The sequence below is a fragment of the Amblyraja radiata genome, chromosome 9 (assembly GCF_010909765.2).
Source record: "Amblyraja radiata isolate CabotCenter1 chromosome 9, sAmbRad1.1.pri, whole genome shotgun sequence".
Classification (NCBI taxonomy): Eukaryota; Metazoa; Chordata; class Chondrichthyes; order Rajiformes; family Rajidae; genus Amblyraja; species Amblyraja radiata.
In genome coordinates, this window is record NC_045964.1 from 20063038 (window position 1) to 20089976 (window position 26939).

At 40.5% G+C, this 26939-nt stretch overlaps 1 protein-coding gene across 3 annotated transcripts in view; it reads right to left on the reverse strand.

Moving 5' to 3' along the window:
- The window catches only part of pcnx1 (pecanex 1), a 207777-nt gene that overhangs the window by 160229 nt on the left and 20609 nt on the right, over positions 1-26939 (reverse strand). For all 3 annotated transcript variants that reach the window (XM_033026821.1, XM_033026820.1, XM_033026819.1), the window contains exon 2: positions 3903-4111. In XM_033026821.1, the coding sequence (XP_032882712.1) occupies positions 3903-4111 (209 nt within the window). The remainder of the gene's footprint in view (positions 1-3902; positions 4112-26939) is intronic.

Below are 26939 nucleotides of genomic sequence, written 5' to 3' on the forward strand. Positions count from 1 at the left end.
AACTAAATAGAGAGTCCATTTTGTCCATTTATTGAGCAGAATGTTAACTATGACTCGGCCACACAAGTAACATGACTGGACTTTAATCTGAAAAAGGAGTGTCAAAACGTTAGCAGAATTTTGGAGACGACGCCTAATCATTGTGATGGTAGGTCCCTGCTGAATGCAGGAAATTCATCGCACCAATTAGAAATGGATGGATTCTGTGAACTGCAACCCACAAATATTTCTGTTGATCATATACAATGCAATACCTTAGTACTTAAAACAGAAATTGTTATAAAGACAAAATCAGTGAGAATTAATTTAAAAAAAGAGCAAACAAAAATCTGCCACTCTATGCAAACAATGACAATGGATTGATTCAAACTGCAGGTTACTTTAGAATTTCCTGATAGGATCAATGATATTGGGTGCTAATATCAGCCTCTCAATCTACTGGACAAACACAAGCCAAATCAGCCAGAATCCACTTTACATAACAGAGCATTGTTTTGCTTATTGTCAACTGATGATCAGCCATGATCATATTGAATGGCGGTGCAGGCTCGAAGGACTGAATGGCCTACTCCTGCACCTAATTTCTATGTTTCTATGTTGTGCAGAACCTATTCTCCTATTTCATGGAATGATTGAAAAGGTATTACACAAGTTTCTTAAGACCATTGTTGCTTTCATTTTAAAGTCATCAAATCAAGTTGCACCTTTTTACATGCCCATACAATACAAGGCCTTTTCTGCCTGATAACTCATGGATGAAAATATTCTTTGGCACTATTCAGAGCCCTGGGAGTACTCCATGTGTCTTGAATCAACATTTTGTCCTCAATCAAATCAAAAGCAGTATGACTGATCGTTTACTTCATTGATTATTTGTGGCACCCTAATATATAAATATAACTTACCATTTGGCAATGTTTCACATGCACTTTATTGAATGCCAAGTGCTTTACATGTCATAAGATAAATAATTTAAATGTATTTACTTATTTAATTCCTCAAATACAGTAATTGATTCAGCTCTCAGGTTAAACTTTCTATATATCAAAAAGCTATCATCTAAGAAAAATCTTACATATTGAAAGTTAAGAGAAAAACTAAAGTGAAAACCCAGCAAGGTAACATCTCGTTATCATTTTAAGAACACTAGCACTTGATTAAGACAAATTCCACTGGTTTTCACAGTAGCAAGAAAAATTAACTCTATTGGTTCTATACAGAAAGATTACAAAAGGTAGTTTCTGAAGATTTAACTGCAAAATTGAAAATCTGTTTGGAGCTTTGTTGAGATAATTTCCCAATTATAATTCATACTGGTTACTATTTCAAAGGGGATAACATTGAATCTTTACTTTAATCGTGTTTCTAAACAACACTTACCGGGCTATTTTTAAGAAGTTTTTCTTTTAATCAGAATTTTAACTGCTTCTGCTGGAAGCATTTTCCATATCACCCTCCTGAAAGTATTTATTCAATTAATGATGATGGGTTTGCATTGTTTATAGTCTTTTCAATCTAAAGTATCCAAAGGCACTTTAGGAAGTGGAGAATAGTTCTTATCCTGTTTAAATGTCAACCAATGCCACTATTTATCACATTACTATCAAGAAAACCATATGCTCCATTTGGAATCTGACCATGCAACTATAATGAATACACTTCAAAATTAATTGACTGTGAGAGATGTCTGCAACATCCAAAAGGAGATGAACATCAATATTTTTTCTCACCACATAAACCTGCCACCTACACGACAGGTCAAGTTATGTAACACCAGTGTTCTAAGCATATTCAACACTACTCAATTACTGAGAAATTCAACATGCATTTTGCTGCTACACAGAATAGCCAAACAGCATAGGTCAACTTGGTCCTTGGTCAACAAAGTTATATTTAATTTTTTTAATTTTATGTCATCTGTAAGAAACAATCCAGAAAAAAAAAATCACAAGATTCTCCACCACTTGCACAACTCATGAAACAATTCACATCACATACACATCAGATCATCCCCATAACTTTTCCACATTTAAAAATTCTGTTGCAATCTTCTAAAGAATCCACTTATTTCTATTTGGTGGTTTTATTTTGATAAATGGGTCACGTAAATAACACTGGACTATGGAATATGAATATAAACGATTTGATGAAATAATTTAAGCCATAAACCTGGTATTAAGAAAATGTTTCAACAATTTGATTTGAACTCTCATGGTTCTTGGTTCTTGGTTTCTTGGTCCTCCAAAATATTCCAAATGGAATTTAAACTGGAGGTGGTGAAGGGAGGGCTTAAGCCAGAAAGGGTTATTGAGAAGAAAGAGCTGCTATAAATTTAGTTGCATCTGGTTGGGTAACTATAGTTGGATGGAGATTATTCCATGCTTTAATTGTGCGGGGGAAGAACGAATTGCTGTATACATCTGTCTTTGTAGCTGGGATCACAAATTGGATCGAATGCCCTCGTCTGCTCCTAATTGGTTTGGGTTTGGTGTAGATCTTGTAGTCTATGTCAAGCTGACCATTTAACATTTTGTAAAAACAGGTCAAACGGTGAGCTTCACGTCTGTCTTGGAGAGAGTTCCACCCCAAAGAATTCAGAAGTTTGGTGACACTCGCTTCTCTCTCATAGGTGTTAGTAACAAATCGAGCTGCCTGTCTTTGGACACGTTCGATGGAAGAAATGTTTCTATTTGTGTATGGGTCCCATGCTGCAACTGCGTAGTCCAAATGAGGTCTAACAAGGGTGAAGTATAGCTTCTCCTTGACAGAAGTTGAACAATGATGAAAGTTGCGCCTCAGAAAGTTTAGGACACCTGTTGCTTTCACCGTTGCATGATGAGTCTGACCATTCCAACGCAGATCATTCTGCAATTTGATGCCAAGATACTTGGTTTGTTTGGATTCTTCAAGGGTGGCACCAAGTATATTGTAAGATATTTCGCCTGGATTCCTCTTTCTGGTGACACGCATAGTTTCACATTTGGAAGGGTTGAACTGCATGCCCCATTGTTGTGACCACTCAACCATAGTATCGAGATCCTTTTGGAGAGCATCTTCATCATCAGCTGACTTAATTGGACGGTACAGCAAACAATCATCAGCGAAAAGTCTGGTCATACTTGCGACTTTTTCATGGATGTCATTTATGTAAAGCAAAAATAGGTGTCGGCCAAGTACTGTGCCCTGAGGTGTACCACTCAACACTGGATGCCAATTGGAGCTCTTTCCGTTCACACACACCCGCTGAAGACGTTTTGTCAGGAAACTGGAAATCCATCGTTTCGTGTTGGAACGAATACCATAGAAGTCAAGCTTCCGAAGCAGTCTCTGGTGTGGGATGACATCAAATGCTTAAGAAAAGTCCAGCACAACTAAATACGTGATGACGTTACTATCAAGGTGCTTGGCCAGGTCATTTGTCGTCAGGATAAGCTGAGACTCGCATGATCTATGCCTCCTAAATGCATGTTGGTTGTCAGCAAGAATGTTATGTTTGCTCACGTGTCGCATCAGATTACTATCAATTAAATGTTCCAGCAATTTGCAGCAAGTACTTGTTAATGAAACAGGACGATAATTCGCTGGGTTGGTGGTTGAACCCTTCTTAAAGAGAGGAGTGATGTTAGCCTTCCCTACATACAAAATAACATTAAAAGTCTTAAGACCGATTTTTGCTGAACCGCTTATAAAGATAAATCATGCATAATTAAAACTCTGGTCAACTTGCACAAAACCTAACTTACTTTTGAGTAATATCTCATTTCTAATGATAGTCAAATGATAGCCAACCTTTGAGCATAGTAGTAGCCAAAAGCAAATATTAACTGCAGCCAAGAGCATATATTTAAAAAGTTGCAGTTTTGAATGACCAGAATCAAACATATATTTTGACACTCACTCACCCTGATCCACTGCTGTTATTTCTTCTAGACGGTCCATCTTGCTGTTCAGTTTTTGCATTTCTTTCAGTTACCTCACTGTTGCTCCTATCCACTATTTCCCCTTCATCCAGCGTGCGGTGCAATCGATAGTTCACTGCTTTAAGTACAATAAATACAGCTGCTATGACAGCACTGTAGCTTCCAACAATGATCATGCTTGAAGGAAGGGCCTGCAAGAAGAGAAAATGCATACTAAATTGTTGGGTGAATGCATTATTGGGTGAATATAAATGAAAGTCACCATTTGTCTACTGATTGCCTCTGATTAGCTACTTTTCTTAGTTTTATTTTAAAATGTACAAAGTATCGCAAACGTAATTCTGTTGAGGGATTACAGATGGCAAGTGCAGAGCCACCATCTATTTACCCAACAACCAACAATAAAAAGTTTTTTTCCCTGTTGCCAGCCGGGCAACCTAGGCAGCTTTTTAGGTTGCCAAATGACAGTTTAGGTGGTCATTTAAGACGGCTTGCATGACACATGCGATAATGTGCTCGGACAGAGTGCGTAGTTACCAGTCATAATTATGGTCAATGAAGCATTCACGTATTATTTCTGCTTCAAATAAAGTCACAAACTAAACATATCTACCAATCAAGACATGATATATACCACAATGACATGCAGCAAAATTATAATACAGTATCTCAACTCTTTTTACACGTTGCAATAAATGCAATTTCTATTATTTCTTTCCACTTCCAAACAAAAATGTGGTTGGATTATTCAGCGTATGATCAACCTCGGTGAGACCAAGCGCATCGTTTATAACATTGTTTACAGAGTACTCTGTTTACATATTCTGTTGTGCTGCTGCAAGTAAGGATTTCATTGGGACATGAGAGAATAAAACACTCTTGACTTACGTCGCTAATGCGTGGGATAGAACTAGTGTAGGGTGACCGGTGGTCGGCGTGGACTCGGTGGGCCGAAGGGCCTGTTTCCACGCTGTATGTTTAAATTAAACTAAAAGAATAAAACCAGAGGAAATCTAAAGATGGGTCTCTACCCGAAACGTCACCCAATTTCTTCTGTCCAGAGATGCTAAATTTAAGGTAGCTAGCTCTCTTTTTCCCCCCAAGAACCCTTTTTTGTTTAAGTTCAAGTCAAGAGTCAAGAGAGTTTTATTGTCCTGTGTCCCAGATAGGACAATGAAATTCTTGCTCACTGCAGCACAACAGAATATGTAAACATAATACAGAACAGGAGATGAAAGTTCACTGTGTCTATATACCATAGACCATCTATCTATATTACTAAAAGTCTGATCTTGACCGCTTTTGGCCCGCTGTGCTGCGATTTCCGAAAGAACGCCGCCACCTACGGCCGTCATTTTTGGCCACCTCGATCAGAGTCCCCCTCCTCCTTCTGGGACCGGAGGATTTTTCCCATCGATGAAAAATCAGAGAGATATTAATGTTTTTTTTTTTAAACCCCATTCTCTCTGCTGCCCCTGCTGGCGGCAGAGGGGAGGGACTATAAAACCCGGAAGTGTAGTAACTCACTCAGTCTCCGCCAGACCCAGGAAGCAAGAGGGTCACAGCGCTCTGAGCTGCTAATAACATTGAACGCACGTCTACTCCACGGTGAGTCCCCTCGATGTGACTGTAAGGTGACTGCTGCCCAATTGTTTGCCTTGCCTTTTTACAAAGTTTGTGTTCACAAAATGAATTTTGGTTGTCGGGTGGCTGCTGCCCAATAGTTTGCCTCGCCTTTTTTTAAAGTTTGTGTTCACAAAATGAATTTCGGTTGTCGGGTGGCTGCTGTCCAATTGTTTGCCTCGTGTTTAAAAAAGTTTGTGTTCACAAAATGAATTTTAGTTGTCGGGTGGCTGCAGCCAAATTGTTTGCCTTGGCTTGGCTTTTAAAATCGTTGCAATAGTTGGCTGCCACCCCAAGTCCATTCGGCCTACAATGTCTATCCTAGCCCTCTGGAAACCAGTACCTTTGGCCTGCAACACCCATTCTAGCGCAACAGAAATCCCCCCTCCCCCCCCACTGGCGAGCAATATTGGAATTGGTGGAGAGGTGGAATATTGCGTTGGTGACCAGCCCACCCGTGTGATGCTGGGACCCAACGGGTCCCACTTAGTCTAGTATATATATATATACACAATAAATAAACAGATAAAAATGCAATAGGCTGTTGTTTTTCAGAGTTTGGTGGTGGTGTTTAAATTCTGTTTAAATTACATTTCGAATATTTTTGGAGGACCAGGAAAGCAAGAAGCAAGAGTTACTCCAGGGAGTTACTCCAGCTCCAGCAGTGATTCTGCGTTGGTTTTCAGCGATCGCGGCGAGTGGACAGCAATGGCAGCCAGATCTCCCACCATGCAAAGGGAGGGAGAAAGTGGCCGACACCGACCAGTTGCAGTGGCAGTGCGCATGTGCAGGGCGGCATATGCGCACAACCATGGCCGATGATGTTCTGGCCAAAGATCCTCACTATAGGATCTTTGGTGCTGGCCGTGGTTGTGCACATGTGTAAGGCGGCCGGCCGTGCCGGCGGACGAGGAGCGGGCGCAGACCCGAGTAACGGACAGCGGGCGCAGACCCGAGTAATGGATAGCGGGCAGAGACCCGAGACATGGACAAGGATAGCAGGTGGAGAGTGACAGAGAGAGAGAGAGAGAAAGATAAAGGGACTGTGGGTTGCCATTGGCAACCGGGCAACCGCTAATTTCAAGCCCTGTCATACCGCTGGGGTGTAAACTTCCCAAGCGAAATATGAGGTATTGCTCCTCCAATTTACGGTAGGCCTCGCTCTGGCCATGGAGGAGGCCCAGGACAGAAAGGTTGGATTCGGAATGGGAGGGGGAATTGAAGTGCTGAGCCACCTGGAGATCAGGTTGGTTATTGCGAACCGAGTGGAGGTGTTGGGCGAAGCGATTGCCAAGCCTACGCTTGGTCTCACCGATGTAAAGCAGCTGACATCTAGAACAGCGGATGCAATAGAAGAGGTTGGAGGAGGTGCAGGTGAACCTCTGCCGCACCTGGAAAGACTGCTTGGGTCCTTGAATGGAGTCAAGGGGGGGAGGTAAAGCGACAAGTGTAGCATTTCCTGCGGTTGCAAGGGAAAGTGCCAGGAGAGGGGGTGGTTTGGGTGGGAAGGGACGAATTGGCCAGGGAGTTATGGAGGGAGCGGTCTCTGCGGAAAACAGACAAGGGAGGCGTTGGGAAGATGTGGCCAATGGTGGGATCCCGTTGGAGATGGCGAAAATGTCGGAGGATTATTTGTTGTATGTGACGGCTGGTTGAGTGGAAGGTGAGGACAAGTGGGACTCTGCCCTTGTTACGAGTGGGGGGGATGGGGAGTGAGAGCACAGTTACAGAGTATAGAAGAGACCCTGGTTAGAGTCTCATCTATAGTAGAGGAGGGGAACCCCCGTTCCCTGAAGAATGAGGACATCTCCGATGCCCTGGTGTGGAACACCTCATCCTGGGTGCAGATGTGGCATAGACGGAGGAATTGGGAGTAGGGGATGGAGTCCTTACAGGAAGCTGGGTGGGAAGAAGTGTAGTCCAGGTAGCCATGGGAGTCAGTGGGTTAATGGTAAATGTCAGTGGATGGAGATAGTGAGGTCGAGAAATGGTCGGGAAATGTCAGAAATGGCCCAGGTGTATTTGAGTGCCGGATGGAAGTTAGAGAGGGGTGGGGGGGGTGGGGGGTGTGGGTGTGTGTGTGTGGGTGTGGGTGTGTCTGTTTGTTTGTGTGTGTGTGTGTGTGTGTGTGTGAGTGGGTGTGTGGGTGTGTGTTTGTGTGTGGGCAGTGGGGGCGTGTGTGTGTGTGTGTGTGTGTGTGTGTGTGTGTGAGATTGGGATTATATTATGATGGTTTAAAAAAGGAAGAAGCCCCGTTTATCCCATACAACTAGATTTTTAGAACAATTTCATGATTTCATAGTCTTCATCTGGTCACTATAGCTGTGTATCAGAAGCAAGTGATTTCTTGTTATGGGGCGATTTTCTTTTTTTTTTCATTTCAATATTGCTTTGCGTGATGTGTCTGCTCTTTAAATACCAATTTAAACTGGGTGAACAGAAGACAAATAGTAAGAAATGACTTTAATAACTGACAAAAATGACTTAAATATGTGTTAAGATAGTGAAAGAAGAAACAATTCAGTTTGTCATTTGCTATGAAAGTTTAGAGCAGAGGTGTAAGGTGAGAGGGAAGTAGCTGCAAGAGAAAGTGATGCAGGTAGGAACAATCACAACATTTTTTGTCATCTGGAATGAGCAAGACGGAGGGATGTGGAATTATTGCAAGGAAGTGCGATTGGTATTGCAGGCATTATGGTCAGCATGGATAAGGTGAGCCGAAAGATATGTTTCTAAGCTAGGCAATGCCATCATATATATCTTGTCTTCATATTATGAATTTGACTATGTTATTAAATAACATAATAATAGGAGAATAATACTCTGAAATTAAATGTGATTTGATTCCTCCATGGGCAGAGAGACGCCGACCGTAAATTGGAGGAGCAGCAGCTCATATTTTGCTTGGGCAGTTTACACCCCAGCGGTATGAACATTAACTTTCAGGTTAATGTTCTCTCCTCCCCTCCCCAGCTCTCCCTCAGCCCACTGTCTCCGCCTCTTCCTTTCTTCTTCCCGCGCCCCCGCCCCCCCCCCCCTCACATCGGTCTGAAGAAGGGTCTCGACCCGAAACGTCGCTTATTTGCTTCGCTCCATAGATACTGCCTCACCCGCTGAGTTTCTCCCGCATTTTTGTCCACCTTCGATTTTCCAGCATCTGCAGTTCCTTCTTAAATAATTATGCATTGTTGTTATTTGTCTTTCATCAAGATATCGGCCCAGTTTATATTTAGATGTGCAATAAATAAAACAAGCTTATTAGTATTTCATAAATACATATGTATATATAAAAATAATATAAACAAAATAGTTTACAAAGTATGCCTGTACTAAATGTCTCTTGCTCCTGATATTTTAAACTTTGTACCTGATTTTCTACTGTGGCAATATAATTTGTCCTGAGCATTTGGAATCCACAAATAATAATTTGGAAAATCAAAAGAATATTGTCCAATGAATTGTATGGACATAATGATATGATATTTGTTTATAAGCAATCAAGTAGTAAGAACAAATAATGTCCAAAATCCAGAATATGAAAAGATAATATGAATATTGTTCGAGCAGTAGAATATGTGTTGTCTTCAGATTCCCATCATACAGAATAATCACATGGGTACGGTGAGTATGTTGAAAGGAGTCTGAAAACTGTAATGTCAAGGTTCAGGAACAGCTTTCTCCCAACAACCATCAGCCTATTGAACACTACGAACTCCAACTAAAACTCCAATCTACAAATTGCCATGGTTGCACTTGGGAGTTAGGGCTTTGTTTATGCACTATTTCAAGTTTGTTTTAAACTTTTTTTTGTTTATTATATTATCTATTAAGTACTGTGTTTACAAAACTGTTGTGCTGCTGCTGCAAGTAAGAATTTCATTGTTCGATTTTCGTACATATGTCGATTAAACATTCCAGACCAAGAAGGGATCATGGGCCAAGTATAGGCTTTGGCACAGTGAGAGTGAACGCTAGCGCGATTAGCTGCCGCTGCTCTCTCTTTGAATTGTGTATTGTTGATGTCCCTACTACTTCTTTTTTGTTTCATTTTGTTTATATGTTTGTAATTTGCTTGTTTTAATCTGTAAGGTGCCCTTGAGAGTCCTGAAAGGCCCCCATAAATAAAATGCACTATTATTATTATGTTTAAGGAGAATCTAAAGAATTCAAGGGAAATGGGTAAGGACATGAGGGGTTGTGCTATTGGGAGAGATTGAGCAGGCTGGGACTTTGTTCCTTTGTGTGCAAAAGGATGAGATTGACTTTATAGAAGTATATAAACTCATGAGGGGAATTAATAGGAAGAATGCACATAATCTTTTTTCTCAGGGTAGGGGAATTAAGAGTTAGAGGGCATTGGTTTATGGTGAGAAGGGAAAGATTTAATAGGAACTTGAAGGGACCACAAATTTCACTGTGCATGTGACAATAAATGTCTCTTGAATCTCTTGAAGGGAGACTAGAATTTTGTACTGTCTTCGATGATATGGGCTGCTTTTTTGAAACAGCATCTCCTACAGATCTTTTCGATGAAGGGGAGGTCAGCACCTGGGTTAGATTGGGCAATGTCGACCACTCTCTGAAAATCGAACAATGAAATTCTTACTTGCAGCAGAATGTCTTCTACATTCCTGGGTGTTTGAGTTGTGAACCAGGCCTAATACCTACAGAGGTTCGATAGAGTATTTGTCGACATATCAAATTTCCTCAATCTTCTAAGGAAGAGGTGTTGATGAGATTTCTTTGTGGTTGCAACAATTTTCTGGGCCAAAGGCAGATCTATGGATAGAGATATGCAAGCCTAGGAACTTGTTGACTCGCTCCACCGTCAAACCATTGAGGAAGATAGGTTTGTGGATCCTTGGCTGTCCCCTCCTGGATTCAACAATCAGCTCTTTGATTTTGCTGTCATTGAGAGCAAGATTATTTGCTGGCATAATTATAATCAGTATTTCAATTCTGTACTCAGATTCGTCAATACACATTATTCAACCAACAACGGTGGCATCGTCTGCGACTTTAAAGATGGTACTGTGTCTGGCTGCACAGTCATGGGCATAGAGAGTAAAACAAGGGAATGAGTACCCCTAGGTTTGCCATTCACCCTAACAGGATCTGTTGTGCCCCTGATCTCCCTCTCTCACTTTTAAAACCCTCCCATTTGACCGATGTGCGTTTGCCTGCAGCCAATCTTGAGGGGTGCATCTATGATGATGGTTAATCCACTTTTAAAGAACTATAACTGTGCACTTATACCCCTGGATATCTCTGTTCTACAAGACTCTCCAGCCCCTCACCGTTAATTGGCTCTATAATCCCTAACAATTGAAGGGTACTATGATTGAAAAATATCAATGTTTATGTGGTCCCGGCAAGGTAGTTTGAGAAGTTTCTCTTCTGGCTTTCAGTCTCAAATGGGATTGCGAGGCATTGCCTCAGGAATAAAGGATCATTATTTGAGACTGAGGGGAAGAGAAAATCTTTTTTTTTTTTAAATCAAAGAGTGTGTATCTTTGGTATTGCCTTTTCTAAAAGCTATGATCCTTCAGTTTTCAGATCTCGACCCGAAACATCACCTATTCCTTCACTCCATAGATGCTGCCTCACCTGCTGAGTTTCTCCAGCATTTTTGTCTACCTTTGATTTTTCCAGCATCTGCATTTCTTTCTTAAATAATCCTTCAGTTTTCAAGTACATTCAAGGCAAAGACAAATAGATTGTTTGGCGCCAAGGACAACAAGGGATATTGGGTAGGAGGGAACTGCAGATGCTGGTTTGCACCGAAGGTAAACACAAAATGTAGGACGGTGTTGCAGATACAGTGCTCAGCGATCGTTTCACTGAACACCTCTGCTCAGTCTGCCAAGGCCTACATGATATCCCTGTTGCTAAACACTTGGATTCCCCATCCCATTACCATACTGACCCTTCTGTCCTGGGTCTCCTCCACTGTCAGAGTGAGGCCCAACAAATTGGAGGAACAGCACCTCATCTTTGCCTGAGCACCTTACAACCTTACTACACTCTAACTCCTAGTGACTCTCACTTTCACTTTCTATTCATCCTTCCCCCATCCTGGTTTTCCGACCAGTCTGTCCTCTTGATTACATTTTTTTCTTTGTATGCCTCGATGTCACCTTCCCCGAGCTAACAATTATCTATTTTACATTATCCTTGATCTTTGTCCCCTTTAATCTCTCGTTTACACACCTTACCCTTCCATATGTCTGTGTCTCCCTCTGGCCTGACTCTCAGTCTAAAGAAGGGTCTCAAACCAAAATGTCACCCATTCGTTCTATCCAGAGATGTTGCCTATCCTGCTGAGTTACTCCGGCATTTAGTGTTTATCTTCTTTAAGGGATATTGGGACGAAACTAGAATGTGCACTTTATCTTGATAAATACTCTAAGGACATTATCGCCAACTACTACTATTTTGGGGGGTTTTGTGAGGTATAGATAAAAACATAAATGAGCTAATTGTAAATAAATTGGCTTATTGCAAGTTTCTCATTTTGTAAGATTACTTTTACCAGAATATAGTTTCAAAAATTACTTTGGTTCTGTCATAAATGCATTCAAGATAATGGCACAATTATATGTAAAGTAGTGCAATTAATCCATGTTAACAACGGACGATAGTCTTTGATGGGAAGTTTGCGAGGGAAGGGAAAAAATAAACTGACGTCTGCTTTTAAATGTTCAGAAACCAAGACAAACAATTGCACATTGCCAAAAGGACTGTGGGATAATTCAGAGAACACTACTGCGGCAGGTTAATTCGGCCAACAATTTAGCATGATCATACACACAGTCCAAAACAGTGAAAAAAACTTAGAGGGGCCTACACACAGAAAAGGGGTGGAAGATTTCTAATGTTAACTGATCACTAGTTTAGAGATACAGCATGGAAACAGGCCCTTCGGCTCGGAGTCCATGCTGACTTTCGATTACCCAGTCACAGTAATTCTGTTATCCAATTTACGCATAGACACGAGGAAAAGTTTACAGATGTTAATTAACCAACAAACTCAAATGTCTTCAGAATGTGGGAGGAAACCGGAGCACCCGGAGGACACCCATGCAGTCACAGGGAAAACATGCAAACTCCACACAGAGAACACCCAAGATCAGGATCAATCTCGGGACTCTGGCGTTATGAGGCAGCAGCTCTAACAGCTGCACCACTGTGCTGCCCACTACTCTTACCAAAACCCCAACAGATTTTATTTTGTAAATGTGTTATGTTTGTTCAAATAACCCATGAACATGAGTTGGTTCCAAATGCTTCTGCTGCTAAAATATTTTGTGGTGGTCAGGCTGCAGACTTGTAGATGCATGCAAAATTGTTTCCAAGTTAGCTTATGTAAAAAAATTTGTAGCCCAACAGTACAAACAAGTATAAGCAAGAAGCCTCCCAATCTGATGTCATCTGTCCATGTCTTTCAGAGATTTTTCGTGACTCACTAAATTACTGCAGTACTTTGAGTTCTACACAAGTATAAACAAAAGTTAAGCCACTCCTCCAAATTCTGTATTTATAAAACAAAATTTGACACAAAGCCAGTAAAGCGTTATGAGCTGTCCAAGTTCGGTGAAACAGTTTGGTTTTGAGGAGGATCTTGGAGAAAGATAGATAGGTAAAAATAATTTTGTTGTACAGATTCTTTCCCTTCGTCTGCTTTCCAAGTGTATCATATCCATGAGACCCATCTCCTGCTCCCTCAACTCATTTATCAGCAAACCTCTGCTGAGCATTCAACTTCCTTTGCTGACTGAGACTGTTATTTGTTTTTTCTCCTCAAATGATGTACTCTCACCTCAGATTGGCATTAATGTATTCAAAAATAAAATTTAAATGGATTCCTCCCCTTTCACAGTAATTTCAGTTCGGACAAATCCCTCAACCTAGGAATCAATCCAACAATCTATGCTTCATTGATCACTAATTACAGAGAACATGATACAACTTTGGTTGAAATTGGAAAAAAAGACAAATTATTTGACCTGGATTTGCTTTTTATTAGAACTGTTAACTTCCAAAACCACAGTGGAAGTTTTTACTGTTAGCATCCATGAAATGTTTCAACAATATAAGCATTAAATCTAGAGTGCAGCCAAGAATGTCTCAATGTCTCCAGTATGAGAAACCGATTCGGTCTAGAAAGAGCTCTTAATAATTATAAATATTTACTGATTTTTATGGAGCTTGGGTTTAATCTTTAAAATTTACCCGTCATTTCAAGATTTTTAGCAAGTTTCTCAAAAAGAAAAGTGTATTAAGCAGCTACCAATCAGCTAACTTTCACCCAACACTCAGAAAATAGTGCTGTAAATTGTTCTCAAGATTAGAGACGATGCAAAATGAGGTTGTTTTGTCGTCAAATTCAGGCAATAAATCCTCCCTCAATGACTTTCAGCTGTGGAAAACAGAAGCCAGGCAGTGGAGACCTGATCAAGGTTCAACTCCCTTCATTTCCAAACCTTCACGACCTACATGAATACTTTAATGGTGACCCAATGGTGACCCAACAATTGCAAAACCTAATAAGAAAGCTGCACTAAAATTTAAATTAAACCAGATTCTCTCTGCAAAAATTATTAGGGTATTTCAATATAATAAACAAAAAATGTTTGAATTTGGTGATAAACCACACAAGCTGCTAGCACGCCAACTCCGCAAATTAGAGAATGACTGTACAATACACAAAATTAGATCAGAAAAAGGAGATTTGCTTACATTGCCTAAAGATATTAATGAAAGATTCTTACAATTCTACCAAACACTATATTCATCAAAAACAACAGTCGATCCTGCAAAGATGAAAAGCTTTCTTGAGAATTGCAATCACCCATTTCTTAATGAGGGGGAACGGGATGAATTAGGCGCAGAGATAACAACAAAATACATCGTAGAGACTATTAAATCATTGAAAAGTGGAAAAACTCCTGGCCCGGATGGGTTTAGTAAAGAATTTTATTAAAAAATTTAATGATTTAATTTCTCCACGCTTACAAGCCCTTTATATTCAAGCATTTAAAGAACAGACTTTACCACAAACTCTTGCTGAATCAACTATTACATTAATTTAAAAAAAGATAAAAATCTCGAGGAGCCTGGATCCTATAGGGCAATAGCCCTTTTAAATACGGATCAGAAGATACTAGCTAAGACTTTGGCTGGTAGATTAAGCCTAGGTATCGGTAAACTAATACATCCAGATCAAACTGGTTAATACCTAAACACCACTAATTTTATAATTTGAGACGTTTGTTTAACATAATATGTTCGCAGAGAATGACAATTGAAGATCTAACAATTATTTCTCTAGATGCAGAAAAAGCTTTCGACCAAGTGCAATGGTCTCATCTTTTCACAGTGTTGAAAAAATTCCAACTGGGAGAAAACTTTACTTTATGGGTGAAGCTTTTATACACTAATCCGACAGCTAGAAAACTGACAAATCAAATGCTTTCACCTAAATTTTATTTATCTAGGGGTAACAGACAAGGATGTGCTCTTTCTCCAATGTTATTTGCTTTAGCCATAGAACCCCTTGCCGAGAATATCAGGTTCATTCAGGCATTTATGGATATAATACCAAATATACCTCCAATAAAATGTTGTTATATGCATATAAGAATGTCAGAGGGCTGCCCTAATCTAACGATATCTCAAAGACACTTCCTTGACTATGGTTTAATAACTGCGAAAAAACTTATACTTAAATTCTGGGAAAAGATAACAGTTCCCACAGTGAAGATGTGGATCACAGAAATGACCGAGACACTGCATCTAGAAAAAATAAGGCTCGTCTTGACAAAGTCGACAAACCAGATCAATTTTCCAAAATATGGCCTCCTTTCATTGAATTTCTTCAACAACATAATGGTTGAACACAAACTCAAAACCGACGCTAGGGTCGGGTGAGGGGGCGTAGGGAAGGGTAGTGGGATATATCTCCGTTTCTTTCACTTCTTCGTTAGTTCTGGGGGTTTTCTTTTTTCTTTTTTGTGTCTTCCTCAAAATTCTTTCTTTTCTTTTTCTTGTCTTCTTTCTTTCCCTTTTTTTATTTTTCCTTTTTTCCGATTTAGTTATTAGTTTATAAAATGTTAAAATTGAAGCAATAGAAAATTGTATAATTGTTATGTCGATTACTTTCTCCTTGTACAATTACTTCTAATAAAATTAATATTTAAAAAAAAAAAAGACTTTAATGCCTGACTGGTCTTCCTTATCATATTCTTTGATTTTAATTCATTTTCAAATTTTGTTTTATCTGATCAGAATGCTGGCATGTTTAAGAGTTTGTTGCCCGAGAAATATATTTTCTTCCACAATAATTAACGATATTTCAGTCAGGCTCACAGAAGCTTGAAGATAATTTACTGAAAATTACTAGTTATTAATTAAGTGTCTGGTGTGCGTTTCCAAAAAGATTGACAAGTATTATGTACTTAAGGGCAAAAATAATCAAATTACTTTCTGGGTCAGGGAATGCCTTGGAAATTGCATGCTTTTTTTTTTTTTTTGCTGTGTTTCATTTCCAATTGCCCAGCTCCAAGATGTACTTTGATCTAAGGAAAAAGAAAATACCTCTAACATAACAAGAGTGCAGTGTAAAAGAACCAAAGTAATCACATAAAAACGAAACAAACTGGAACTGTGTACACAAGGAGATTTGGCAAGGATCAACAGTACACGCAGGCTGTTCTATAAATATATACAGTTGAAATGAGACATTATATCAATATTACAACCTAGATATTCAAAAATAGATTATAAAGCTCAAAACTATCCTAAGAAATCTGAAATGCATGTTGTAGCGGCATGGTGTTCATTATTCACTTTCAACTTTTTTTTCTGTCTCCCAAACCAATACCATAAAGTAACCATGATATTTCCTCTGGTCTATGCATTCTACATATGATCAAATATGTAATAAGAAATGGAAGTCAAATGAATAGCATTATTTCCAAGAATTCCTTGTGGAGTCTAACAAAAGGCTGAGGTCAGTTAGATTCGTAACCTCTATTTCCATTAAAAAAAATAGGTTAAGCAACTTAAGCTTGACAGTTCTTTCTGGTACAAAAAGCGTGTGTGCGTGCGCAGCTCAAACCAGAAGCTTAAGATAGAAAATATTACTGAACTATTCTATATTTAAGGTATAACACTAGCACAGATGGGTTCTTGTGATCAGGAAGCTCCACCAGTATCAATGTATTTGCTTAGTATCATCAGTACTCGCAGCAGCATCGAGAAACATGAGCTAGACAGACACCTGTTGAACGTGCATTATTTCTTCTTTCAACATAAAATTATATAAAATAGCGCGGCACTGTGCCGCAGCAGGAGAGTCGCTGCCTTACAGCTCCAAAGACCCGAGTTCGATACGGGCGGCAGGTGTTGTCTGTATGGAGTTTTCACATTCCACCTGTGACCATGTTGGTTTTTTCCAGGTGCTCCGGTTTCCTCCCACACTCCAAAGATGTATAAGGTTAAGCTATGAAGACAGACCGGCAATGAAAATAAGACATACAAAGGTACAGAAATCTCCCAGGCCAGATCAGATATATCCAAGGACAGAGTAGGAAGCCAAAGAAGAAATTAAGGAAGTCCTGGCTGAGGCATACGAATCATTAGAAACTGGTGAGGTGCCAGACGACTGGAGGGAGATGATTGTTGGGTGTCTATTTAAGAAATTCTGCAAACAAAAAACAGGGAACTATCGACCAGTAAGCACAATATCTATAAGGGGAGGGTTACTGGAGAGGATTCTGATAGATACAATATTTGGAAAGACACAGGTTTAAGGGATAGTCAGACCGGTTCTGTGTGTGGGATAGTGTCTCACAAATCTGATTTGTTTTTTAAGAACTAACCAAAAAGTTTGACGAGGGTGGAACCGTAGACATAGTCTATGCAGACTTCAGCAAGGTCTTTGATAATGTTCCACATGATAGGCTGGTCAGGAAGGTCAGATCGCACGGGATGCATGGAGAGCTAACAGACTGGGTACAGAATTAGCTTCATGATAGAAAGCAGAGGATGGTGGTGGAAGGCTGTTTCTCAGACTGGAGACCTGTGACTCAGCTGGAACCCTTGTTGTTTGTTATCTACATCAACAATTTGGATGACAAATGTATATGGCATGACTCAGCCTCGGTGCCCTGGGGCACCTCGTGCAGCTGACATTGGAACACCCAAAACGTCTGAGGGCATGGAAGCCAAGGCCACACTATGGTTTTACTCTGTCCATCATCTTGAAGGAATGATCCCATCTTGAATTATTGCATCATATGAAAGGTGTATAAAACATGAGGGTCAGAGATTAAATTTTCCATAGAATGTGGTAGGTATACAGAATAAGTTGCCAGAGGAGGTAGTTGAGGAAGGTACAATAACAACATTTAAATGACATTTGGATAGGTACATATATAGTGACGGTTCAGAGGGATACGAGCCGAACGCAGGCACATCGGATTAGCATAGTTGGGGCATCTTGTTTGGCATGGACAAGTTGGGCCAATGGGCAAATTTCCGTGTTGTATGACAAATTCCTAAATTTGTTCCCTCAAAAGACAAACTTTCAAACATCTGATGCTCCACATTTCGGAACACTAAAGAGACACCTGCAGACCCAATTCTAAAGAGGTGCTCTCTTCTAATTAATATATTTTAAGGACACATTTCAACAGATAAAAATAGAAACTAATTAAAATTTAACAGGAATCTTTCAAATGTTTCTCCCAAGAGGAGGGAACAAAACGATTGAACAGCATACGAACATACAAAGGTACACAGTCTACAGATACTGCAACACCCAACATAACCAAATCTCTTCTATTCTCCTCCTTGGCAAGTGATACTCTTGATGGCAGCAGGAAAGTGTATTTTCAACCAAAATAAGGCTGACAAGGGTGTCAGGCCGTTTAAATGAGGAATGCAACCATTAGTAGAAGATCATCGTTGAGAACTCAAGGCCGATCAAAATCCCAGTTATCCCGATGAATGTACAAATTAGGAGCAGGAGTAAATCACCTCACCTGTCAAGCTTGCTCCACCACTTCATATTATCATGTCTGATTCAATTGTAACCTCTATTCTGTATTCCCTGCTGTGACCATCTATCCCCATTATATCAATAATCTGCTTACCTCGGCATTAAAAAACATTCATAAACTGCAATCATCACCTTTCACGTAGTCCAAAACACATGATTTCAAGAGAAAATATTTTGTCTTATTTCCTTTAAATGGGTGATATTTTATTTTTAAATAGCTTTCAATCGAACTTCAAGAAAAAAAAAATCTCTCCTCATCCACTGTCAAGACTCTCCAACATCTTAAATATTTTAATCAAATCGTCTAGATAACGAGGATCAGACTCTAATTCAGTGACTACAGTGCCACCTACAATGCCATGCGTCCAACCAAACTCACCTCCAAACACCTGGTACTAGGATTCAGCGTCATCCTCGACAACTGAATCCTTAACGTCCTGATCATCAATAACGATAGGTGACAGTATGTCCTCCGCGATAATTCAAAACCCCGCAGCTGTGTTTGGAGCCCCTTACAATACTTCCTGTCCCCTCTCAACAGTGTGATCAACAAGTTCTTAGAGTAAAGTGCCTGTCCCACTTAGGCGACTGGCAGGGATTAGTTTTAATCGAATTCACCTGCGACACCTGGCGACAGAACCTATGACAACAAAAATTGTCGCCACAGTCGCCAAGAATTTTTCAACATGTTGAAAATTTTGCGGCAGTCGCCTGTAGTCACCCAAAAATCGCCTATGTGGGACAGACCCATAAGGAACTTTACAGCACTTCTTAAAATAAGCCCAACTAAATAACCTCCATTGGTTCCCACTTATGTCCACAAAAACAGTCCTCAAAACATTCCATTAAAATTGTCAGACAGCCTTGTTGCACCACAACAAATCTCTTACACACCAATGAACAAACATGATCATTCAATATGAATTAGCAAGATGTTGTAGCCACCAAGAGTCCAAGTTAAAATAAATTTACAGTATTTGATGACAAACTGCTTGGATTTACTAAACTACAAAATGGGCACAAAGCTACATCAGCAGCCAGGGGTCATACAATATTCACACTACCAAGCTCCACAAAGTTTCAACTCATTTACCCAAGGAAATGCAACAGTCAAAAGCAATGTGAAAGCAAATATGACAAATACATATAACTATTGATATCCAATTAACAGACACATTTATGTATCCGGCCTCGAAAAGTATTTTTTTCACAGCATCTACACATACACTGAGTAGAGGATTTTCTATTGCACATGATTATTATGCAGATATTAATATTTCTTAATCCCTGTCAATAAATACAACAATCAAGATATATCAAAATCTCTTTTGAGTCTTTTAAAGAGAGCCTCACATTCTAATTCTTGATTCATCTTGTGCAAATTGAAGATTATTTTAAAACATTCCCTTGATTTTGGACAAAGGGCAGTAGATTTTACTTTTCTATACGTGAGGAAATATTACACAATAGAATTGCTCAAATTATAACTTCTGTGTGAGGAACTTATGTTAAGTTGCAAGAGAAGGACTTGGAGCTGAGGTTTTCCCACAAAGAAATAAAGAACACACGCACAAAGGAGAACAGATGGCTACATGGTTGATGTAAATAGGCATAGCTTTGTTTGCTTTGAAGCGGCTATAACTGTCAGAAGTTGTGTTTGGTTTAGTTTGGTGTTTAAAGTATAGGTTATTGATAGGTTTCGTCTCAGGACATGAGCATCATGTGTCCTTTCTTTATGGCACATCTTTGAGCTCGGGTGTGCAATAAAGGGGATTCATGGTTGTGTATATTGGATCGTGGGCACCAAGGCTAGATAATAGTCTGTGATCTGGTTTGTGCTGTTTAAATGTATTTGTGTTGAGATAAGAGAAAAGGCATAGGTGATTGTGTGACCTTTGTATAAAGGGTGGTTTCTTATGTTTATAAAAAACTGAGAAAGTAACTCTGTTTTGATAATCTTCCATTTGCCGTGTGGAATGCTATTAGTGAGGAGGCCTTACATTCCTTTCGTCCAGAGATAGAAGGGGGAGGTTGTAATTAAACTAGACCCGAGCTTGGGAAGAAGCAATCAAGTGTGACAATTAGTGGCCTTTGTGTGGTTGGGGATTATAGAAATAACTTAAGACCTTACCACTTTGTAAGAATGGGGCAAAACTCATATTTAATCCATGTAACTGTATTTTAACTATGAAGTAGGGAAATTATTTGTGAAGTGTATTGTGTTTTAATTAGGATTGTAAGTATTAGACTTTGTTTAAATCTGAAGTTTTAGAAATAACTTTCTTTTCCAAAAGTGAAAATATATGTTTTGTGTGTATGTATTGTGTGATTGCAGTATGATGTGTATTTTATATTCTGAGAGGTAGTCCCCAAGAATTAGTTTTATATTTCTGTGGTTTTACTTCATTGAAATAAAATGATTTTGAGCAAAGAGGTTAAAGAAAATTACAGAGGGGAAAAAAAGGTTGTAAAGGGGCCAGAAAAGGGGAAATCATGTGACTATACGTGTTGTCAATCACTGGAAAGGATTTAGTTGATTGGTTAATGCAAATAAGCTAAATGTATGGTAAACCATATTGATTGGTTAATAGTTTGCCACTCCTTTTGTATCATAATTGTCCAATACCTATATAATGTGTTACCTTTGTACCAAAGTAGTAGTTCTTTCGACCTGCCCCAGAGTTTCTAGCTCTGTGGTGGATGGTTTAAAGAATTATCCAGCGCTGCCAGAAAGTTAAGAGTCGAACACACTGGTGAGCAAGGAATCACATACGTCAGACATGCTAGTGATAGCATGTGTAGGTAGAAACTACAGATGCTGGTTTACACTGAAGATAACTTAACAGGTAAGGCAGCATCTCTGGACAAAAGGAATGGGTGACATTTTGGGTCGAAACCCTTCTTCAGACTCAAGTCTTAAATAAAAGAGTAACATTAGAAGATTTCTAATCTAAGTTTAGATGTAGCTTCAAAAATACCTTTGAATGTCTTAAGGGTTTCGACCCAAAACATCACCTGCTTGACCCGCTGAGTTACTCCAGCATTTTATGACTATGATACGGATAATGATAGCAGCTCTCCTTCCAAAATGAACGCACAAGAATCAAGTGGGTATTTTTCGCAATCTGGTGGTTTCAGGTTATCTCTAGCCACTTGAGATGGTGGGATTTCAATTCATGTTTCTGGATAAGAGTCCACAAATTTAAGCAATGCTGAGCTGACTGGTACTAAACATGAATGGGTTTTTTTCCCTGCTTACAATGCAAAGACAGCTTTACCTTCAGATGCCATTCCTTTTCTGAACACTCAACAAGTCCCGCTCTTTCTCACAACATCTTCTTCTTGGGGAATACGTCCAATTATTTCTGAGTGGCATGTTGGAAAATTTGCCACTTTAAAATGCACTACTGCACTTTGTACTCCTCCACGTGCCTGTCTTTCAATTAGCTGGGTCAACTAAACAAATCTATATTACTAAAAGTCTGATCTTGACCACTTCCTGTTGTTCTGTATATTGATTTTAGAAAAAACGCTGCCACTTACGGCTGTGATTTTTGGCCATCATACTCAGAGTCCCCCTCCGCTGTGCAGGACAAGAGGATTTTTCTCATCCATTAAAAATAAAAGAGTTATTAGTGTTTAAAAAATGTTAAGATTCTCTCTGCTGAAGGCCACGCCCACTGCAAATGGCTGTTGGTGGTGGTTGGTTTGAAGTGAAGCACTGCAAATGGCTGTTGGTGGTGGTTGGTTTGAAGTGAAGCACTACAAATGGCTGTTGGTGGTGGTTGGTTTGAAGTGAAGCACTGCAAATGGCTGTTGGTGGTGGTTGGTTTGAAATGCTGCACTGCATTGCACTGCAAATGGTTGTTGGTGGTGGTAACTGGACAAATTCCTGTTTGCACTGTATATTGATTTTAGATAAAACGCTACCACTTACATCTGTGATTTTTGGCCATCTTACTCAGTCCCCCTCCGCTCTTCAACGGAGTCCCACTTAGTCTAGAAAATATATATATATGTGTGTGTGTATGCATGTGTGTATGTATTTACATACATATACTGTATATGTAGGAGCGAAATGGAAAGGCCATGCAGAGTTGGTATCCAACAGTATACATATGCGCGCGCGTGCGCACACACACACATCTATAATGTGTGTGTGCGTGTATGTATTTTTATACTGAACCTTTTTTGTTTATTACGGTGTTCCTCCATCTCTAGACGCGCCTGCGAGTTGGGGGCTATGCGCAGTAGATAAGGCGATTATGGGGTCAAAGGATCAAATTAATAATATTCATATATTAACAAGGGGGGTAGTTACCGTGTGTGCGGGGGGGGGGTAGTTAGTGTGTGTGTGGGGGTGGTTAATGTGTGTGACGCCCAATGCCCCCCCCCTCCTCAACTGCACGTTGGAGGAACAGACCCAACGGGTCTGCACTTGGTCTAGTACTTTTATATACATTTTCCTCTTTCTCGCATGTGAAAATAATAAAACAAAATCATAAACAAATCAACCATAAAACCTATTAGATTTTAAACCATTTTTTGAAAGCTCGGAATAATAATAGCAATTTGAAGTTATGAATATCCAGAACATAATCATTTCTCTCCATTTTAAGTTTGTTACTTAAGCAAGTAAATTGTAGACAATCATGATCAAAGGTCTTTTGAAGCTACCCATGGACTTGGATTAGAAATGTTCTAACGTTGCTTCTTTAGTTAATACTTATTGGGTGGGGATGAATGAGAGATCACTGAATCAGATGGGTTTTAAGACAATATGTGGGTTTGAAGATTACTGTTACTGAGACTTTTTTAAATTCCAAAAATGTAGGCAAGTTTATGACAGTACTAAAATAATGGAGCAGTAATGGGTGATTTCCATTACTTAACACTATTAATGCGGCTTTTTCACGGGGCGACTTGACGCAAGAGTTAACCAGAGTTTAACATCGTGGGAACCTCGTGCGATAACAGTACGGCATTCGTGGACCACCGTGGCGCTAACGGCAGGTAATCGTGTAACTTGGTGACTCGGGAGAAAATTCAAGCAAGTTTGAATTTCTCCAAGAGTGACTTGTACACTTGTGGTTGAGCATTGCAACATTATATGAATGTAGTGGCCAGTGCGATATCCGTATTAACTCTTGCGGTTACCGTGGGAACTCCTGCGAACGGTGAACCCGGAAGCTGGACAGAGGGGACAGAAGGTGAGTAAAAATCGTCTTCTGTGGGATTGAATTTAAAAAATAAAGATTTGCATCCGCATATGGACATCAACTTATTCATGAATTATGTTAATGAGATTCAAGAAAATAACTATAATCTTTAAAAGGGACTTTAAAAGGGACTTTACTGAAAGGTCCCGCATTTTTATGGTCCGTGAGAAAATTTTCACATGTACTTCTTTGAGAGATACAGCTCGGAGTCCTCGCCGACTAGCGATCGATGCCTTTCCGAAGCAGGGTCCGGAACGCTACCAATCAATGTTCTCCAGAGACCCGTGTAAGGAATGAACTGCACATGCTGGTTTAAACCGAGGACAGACACAAAAAGCTGGAATAACTCAGCGAGTCAAGCAGCATCTCTGGAGAAAAATAGCTGATGTTTCGGGACGAGACACATCTTCAGACTCAATTCCGATTAGGATGTCTGAAGAAGGGTTCCGATTCGAATCGCCACCTATTCTTTTTCTCCAGAGATGCTGCCTGACCCGCTGACTTACTCCAGCTTTTTATGTTTTTCTTCCCAGATCTGACTTACCTGCTGAGTTACACCAACATTTTGTGTCCTTTTGTGCGTATTAACCAGCATCTGCAGTTCCTTTAGACATTACCTAACTTCAGATTTTAGAGATATAGCGCGAAAACAGGCCCTTCGGCCCACCGAGTCCGCCCCGACCACCTATTCTTATCCGGCTTCAGAACGGTTCTTCCTTCCATTCATTTGGGCACTGACCCGACCTACCAACCTACCTCAATGCGGACATTGGACTTTTTCCCCCTGGAACTGTCCTGAAAACATATATTCTGAACTCTGGTATTTTCCTCTTCGCTCTACCTGGTGTTCTTGTGCATGTGTCGGAAGGAACAGCAGATGCCGGTTTAAAGAGAATGCTTGAGTATCTCGACGGTTCAAAATGCTGGAGTAACTCAACGGGACATGCAGCATCTCTAAAGAGAAGGAACGGGTGACGTTTCGGGTCGAGGCCCTTCTTCAGACTGTACGTGGCTTGGTTATATTCATGTATAGCATTATCTGATATGATTGTATAGCACGCAAACAAAAGTTTATTCCCTGCATAGAATCATACAGCGTAGAAACAGGTCCTTCGACCCAACTTGCCCCCACCGACCAATATGTCCCATCTACACTAGTCCCACTTGCCCGCTTTTGGCCCATAACCATCTAAACTTATCCTATCTATGCTTCAGTCTAATGCGTCTTAAACATTGCGACAGTACCTGCCTCAACTACCTTAACGGATAGCTCATTCCATACACCCACCACCCTTTGCGTAAAATAGTTACCCCTTAGGCTCTCATTAAATCATTCCCCCCGACCCTAAACCTGTATCTGCTGGTTCTCGATATGAGACAATAATAACAAACCAAAGCGAGTTAGGACATCAACGGGGAGATCCTGGATAAACCCAAGGTAGCCACAAAATGGAGGAACTCAGCGCAACAGGCAGCATCTCTGGCGAGAAGGAATGGGTGACATTTCGGGTCGAGACCCTTCTGATATGCTGCCTGTCCCGCTGAGCTACAGGTTGTGTCTATCTTCGTTTTAATCCAGCATCTGCAGTTCCTTCCTGGCCGAACCCGATTGAAAGATGAGAGGCTGGGCGATAGAGCACTGGGTGTGACAAGGATCAGGCTTCAGTAAGCAAAGTAAAGAGAGGTGGCAACGTTATGGAAATGAAGCGGGTAATCCGAGTGATCCAGGCGAGACGGTATCCTCTAATGTGTCGGAAAGAACTGTAAATGTTGGTTTGCGCCGATGATAAGACACAGTAATACTGGAGACAGACATAAAATACTGGACGGGCAGCATCTGGATAAAAGGAATGGGTGACGTTTCGGGACGAGACTCTGAAGAAGGGTCTCGAACCGAAACGTCACACATTCCTTCTCTCCAGAGATGCTGCCCGTCCCGCTGTGTTACTCCAGCATTTCGTGTCTATCTTCCGTATGCTCTGTGATGGTCATCTCGGAGTCAAGTGGCTACTCTGGTCTGTAGACACGAGGAACTGCAGATGCAGGAATCACGAGCAAAACACAGAGCGTTGGACGAGCCTGACCCTTCGAGTTCCTCCATCACTTTGTGTTGAAGTCAGGTCTGGACATTGCTTGGCTCAGTCTCAGGCACCGGCTAACTAGGAAGGTCGAGTCAAAGTCCAGCACTAACAGTCAAGAAATAACGTTTGCGGCCTGATGTTCCCAATATTTAATTGAAATCATTAATAAAGTAAATAAATAGATACCGGTCTAATCAGTATCTACGGGATTGGACAGGCTAGATGCAGGAAGAATGTTCCCGATGTTGGGGGAGTCCAGAACCAGGGTCCCAGTTTTACAGTCTACCGTGGGAACTCTTTAACTCAGTAAAGTAAAGTAAAGTAGCCTTTATTGTCATATCAGCGCACAGGCAGCAGTTGATTGTTGCTCTATTCAGTTTCCCAGGGGGTCGGGACGGGACTGGAGTTGGGAGGGAAAGGTGGGGGAGTCGAGGGAGAGGAGAGGGAGACAGATGGGGGTGTCTTCATTTACTGGCGGCGGGTGTCTGTCACTGAAACAGGCAGGTGAGATTTCACATCCAACTTGTGTGTGCCTCTCTCTCTCTCCCTCCCTCCCTCTTACACAGGCTGAGAGACTCTGCCTCTGTGAGTGTACATCTCTTTCTCCCCCTCTCCCACACAGTAAGACTGGGGTACTGTGCTCAGTCCATCTGTGTCTCCCTCATACACATGTCTCCAAATGAGCCAATTCAACCATTTATAGTGTGTGAAAAAAAAGTGACATCATTTGTGCCACGTGATGATTTAACAACACTTCACAATGTTCATTCAAGATTTAACGGGAAAGCTCGGGAGACGGACAAGTCACTCGCACAAATAACAGAAATGCCGAGTACCGTGGGAACTCTTTATCTCACCCCCGTTATATCGTGTGATATCGTGCTAGACCACGACCACTTCACTCTGGTTACATCTTGCGTCAAGTCGCCCCGTGAAAAAGCCGCTTAAGAGAGATAAAATCAATGAACAAAAATAAATGGCCACAGAATTACATCCAGGAGAATGGTTTAAACTATTAAGTAGCAAACTCAAA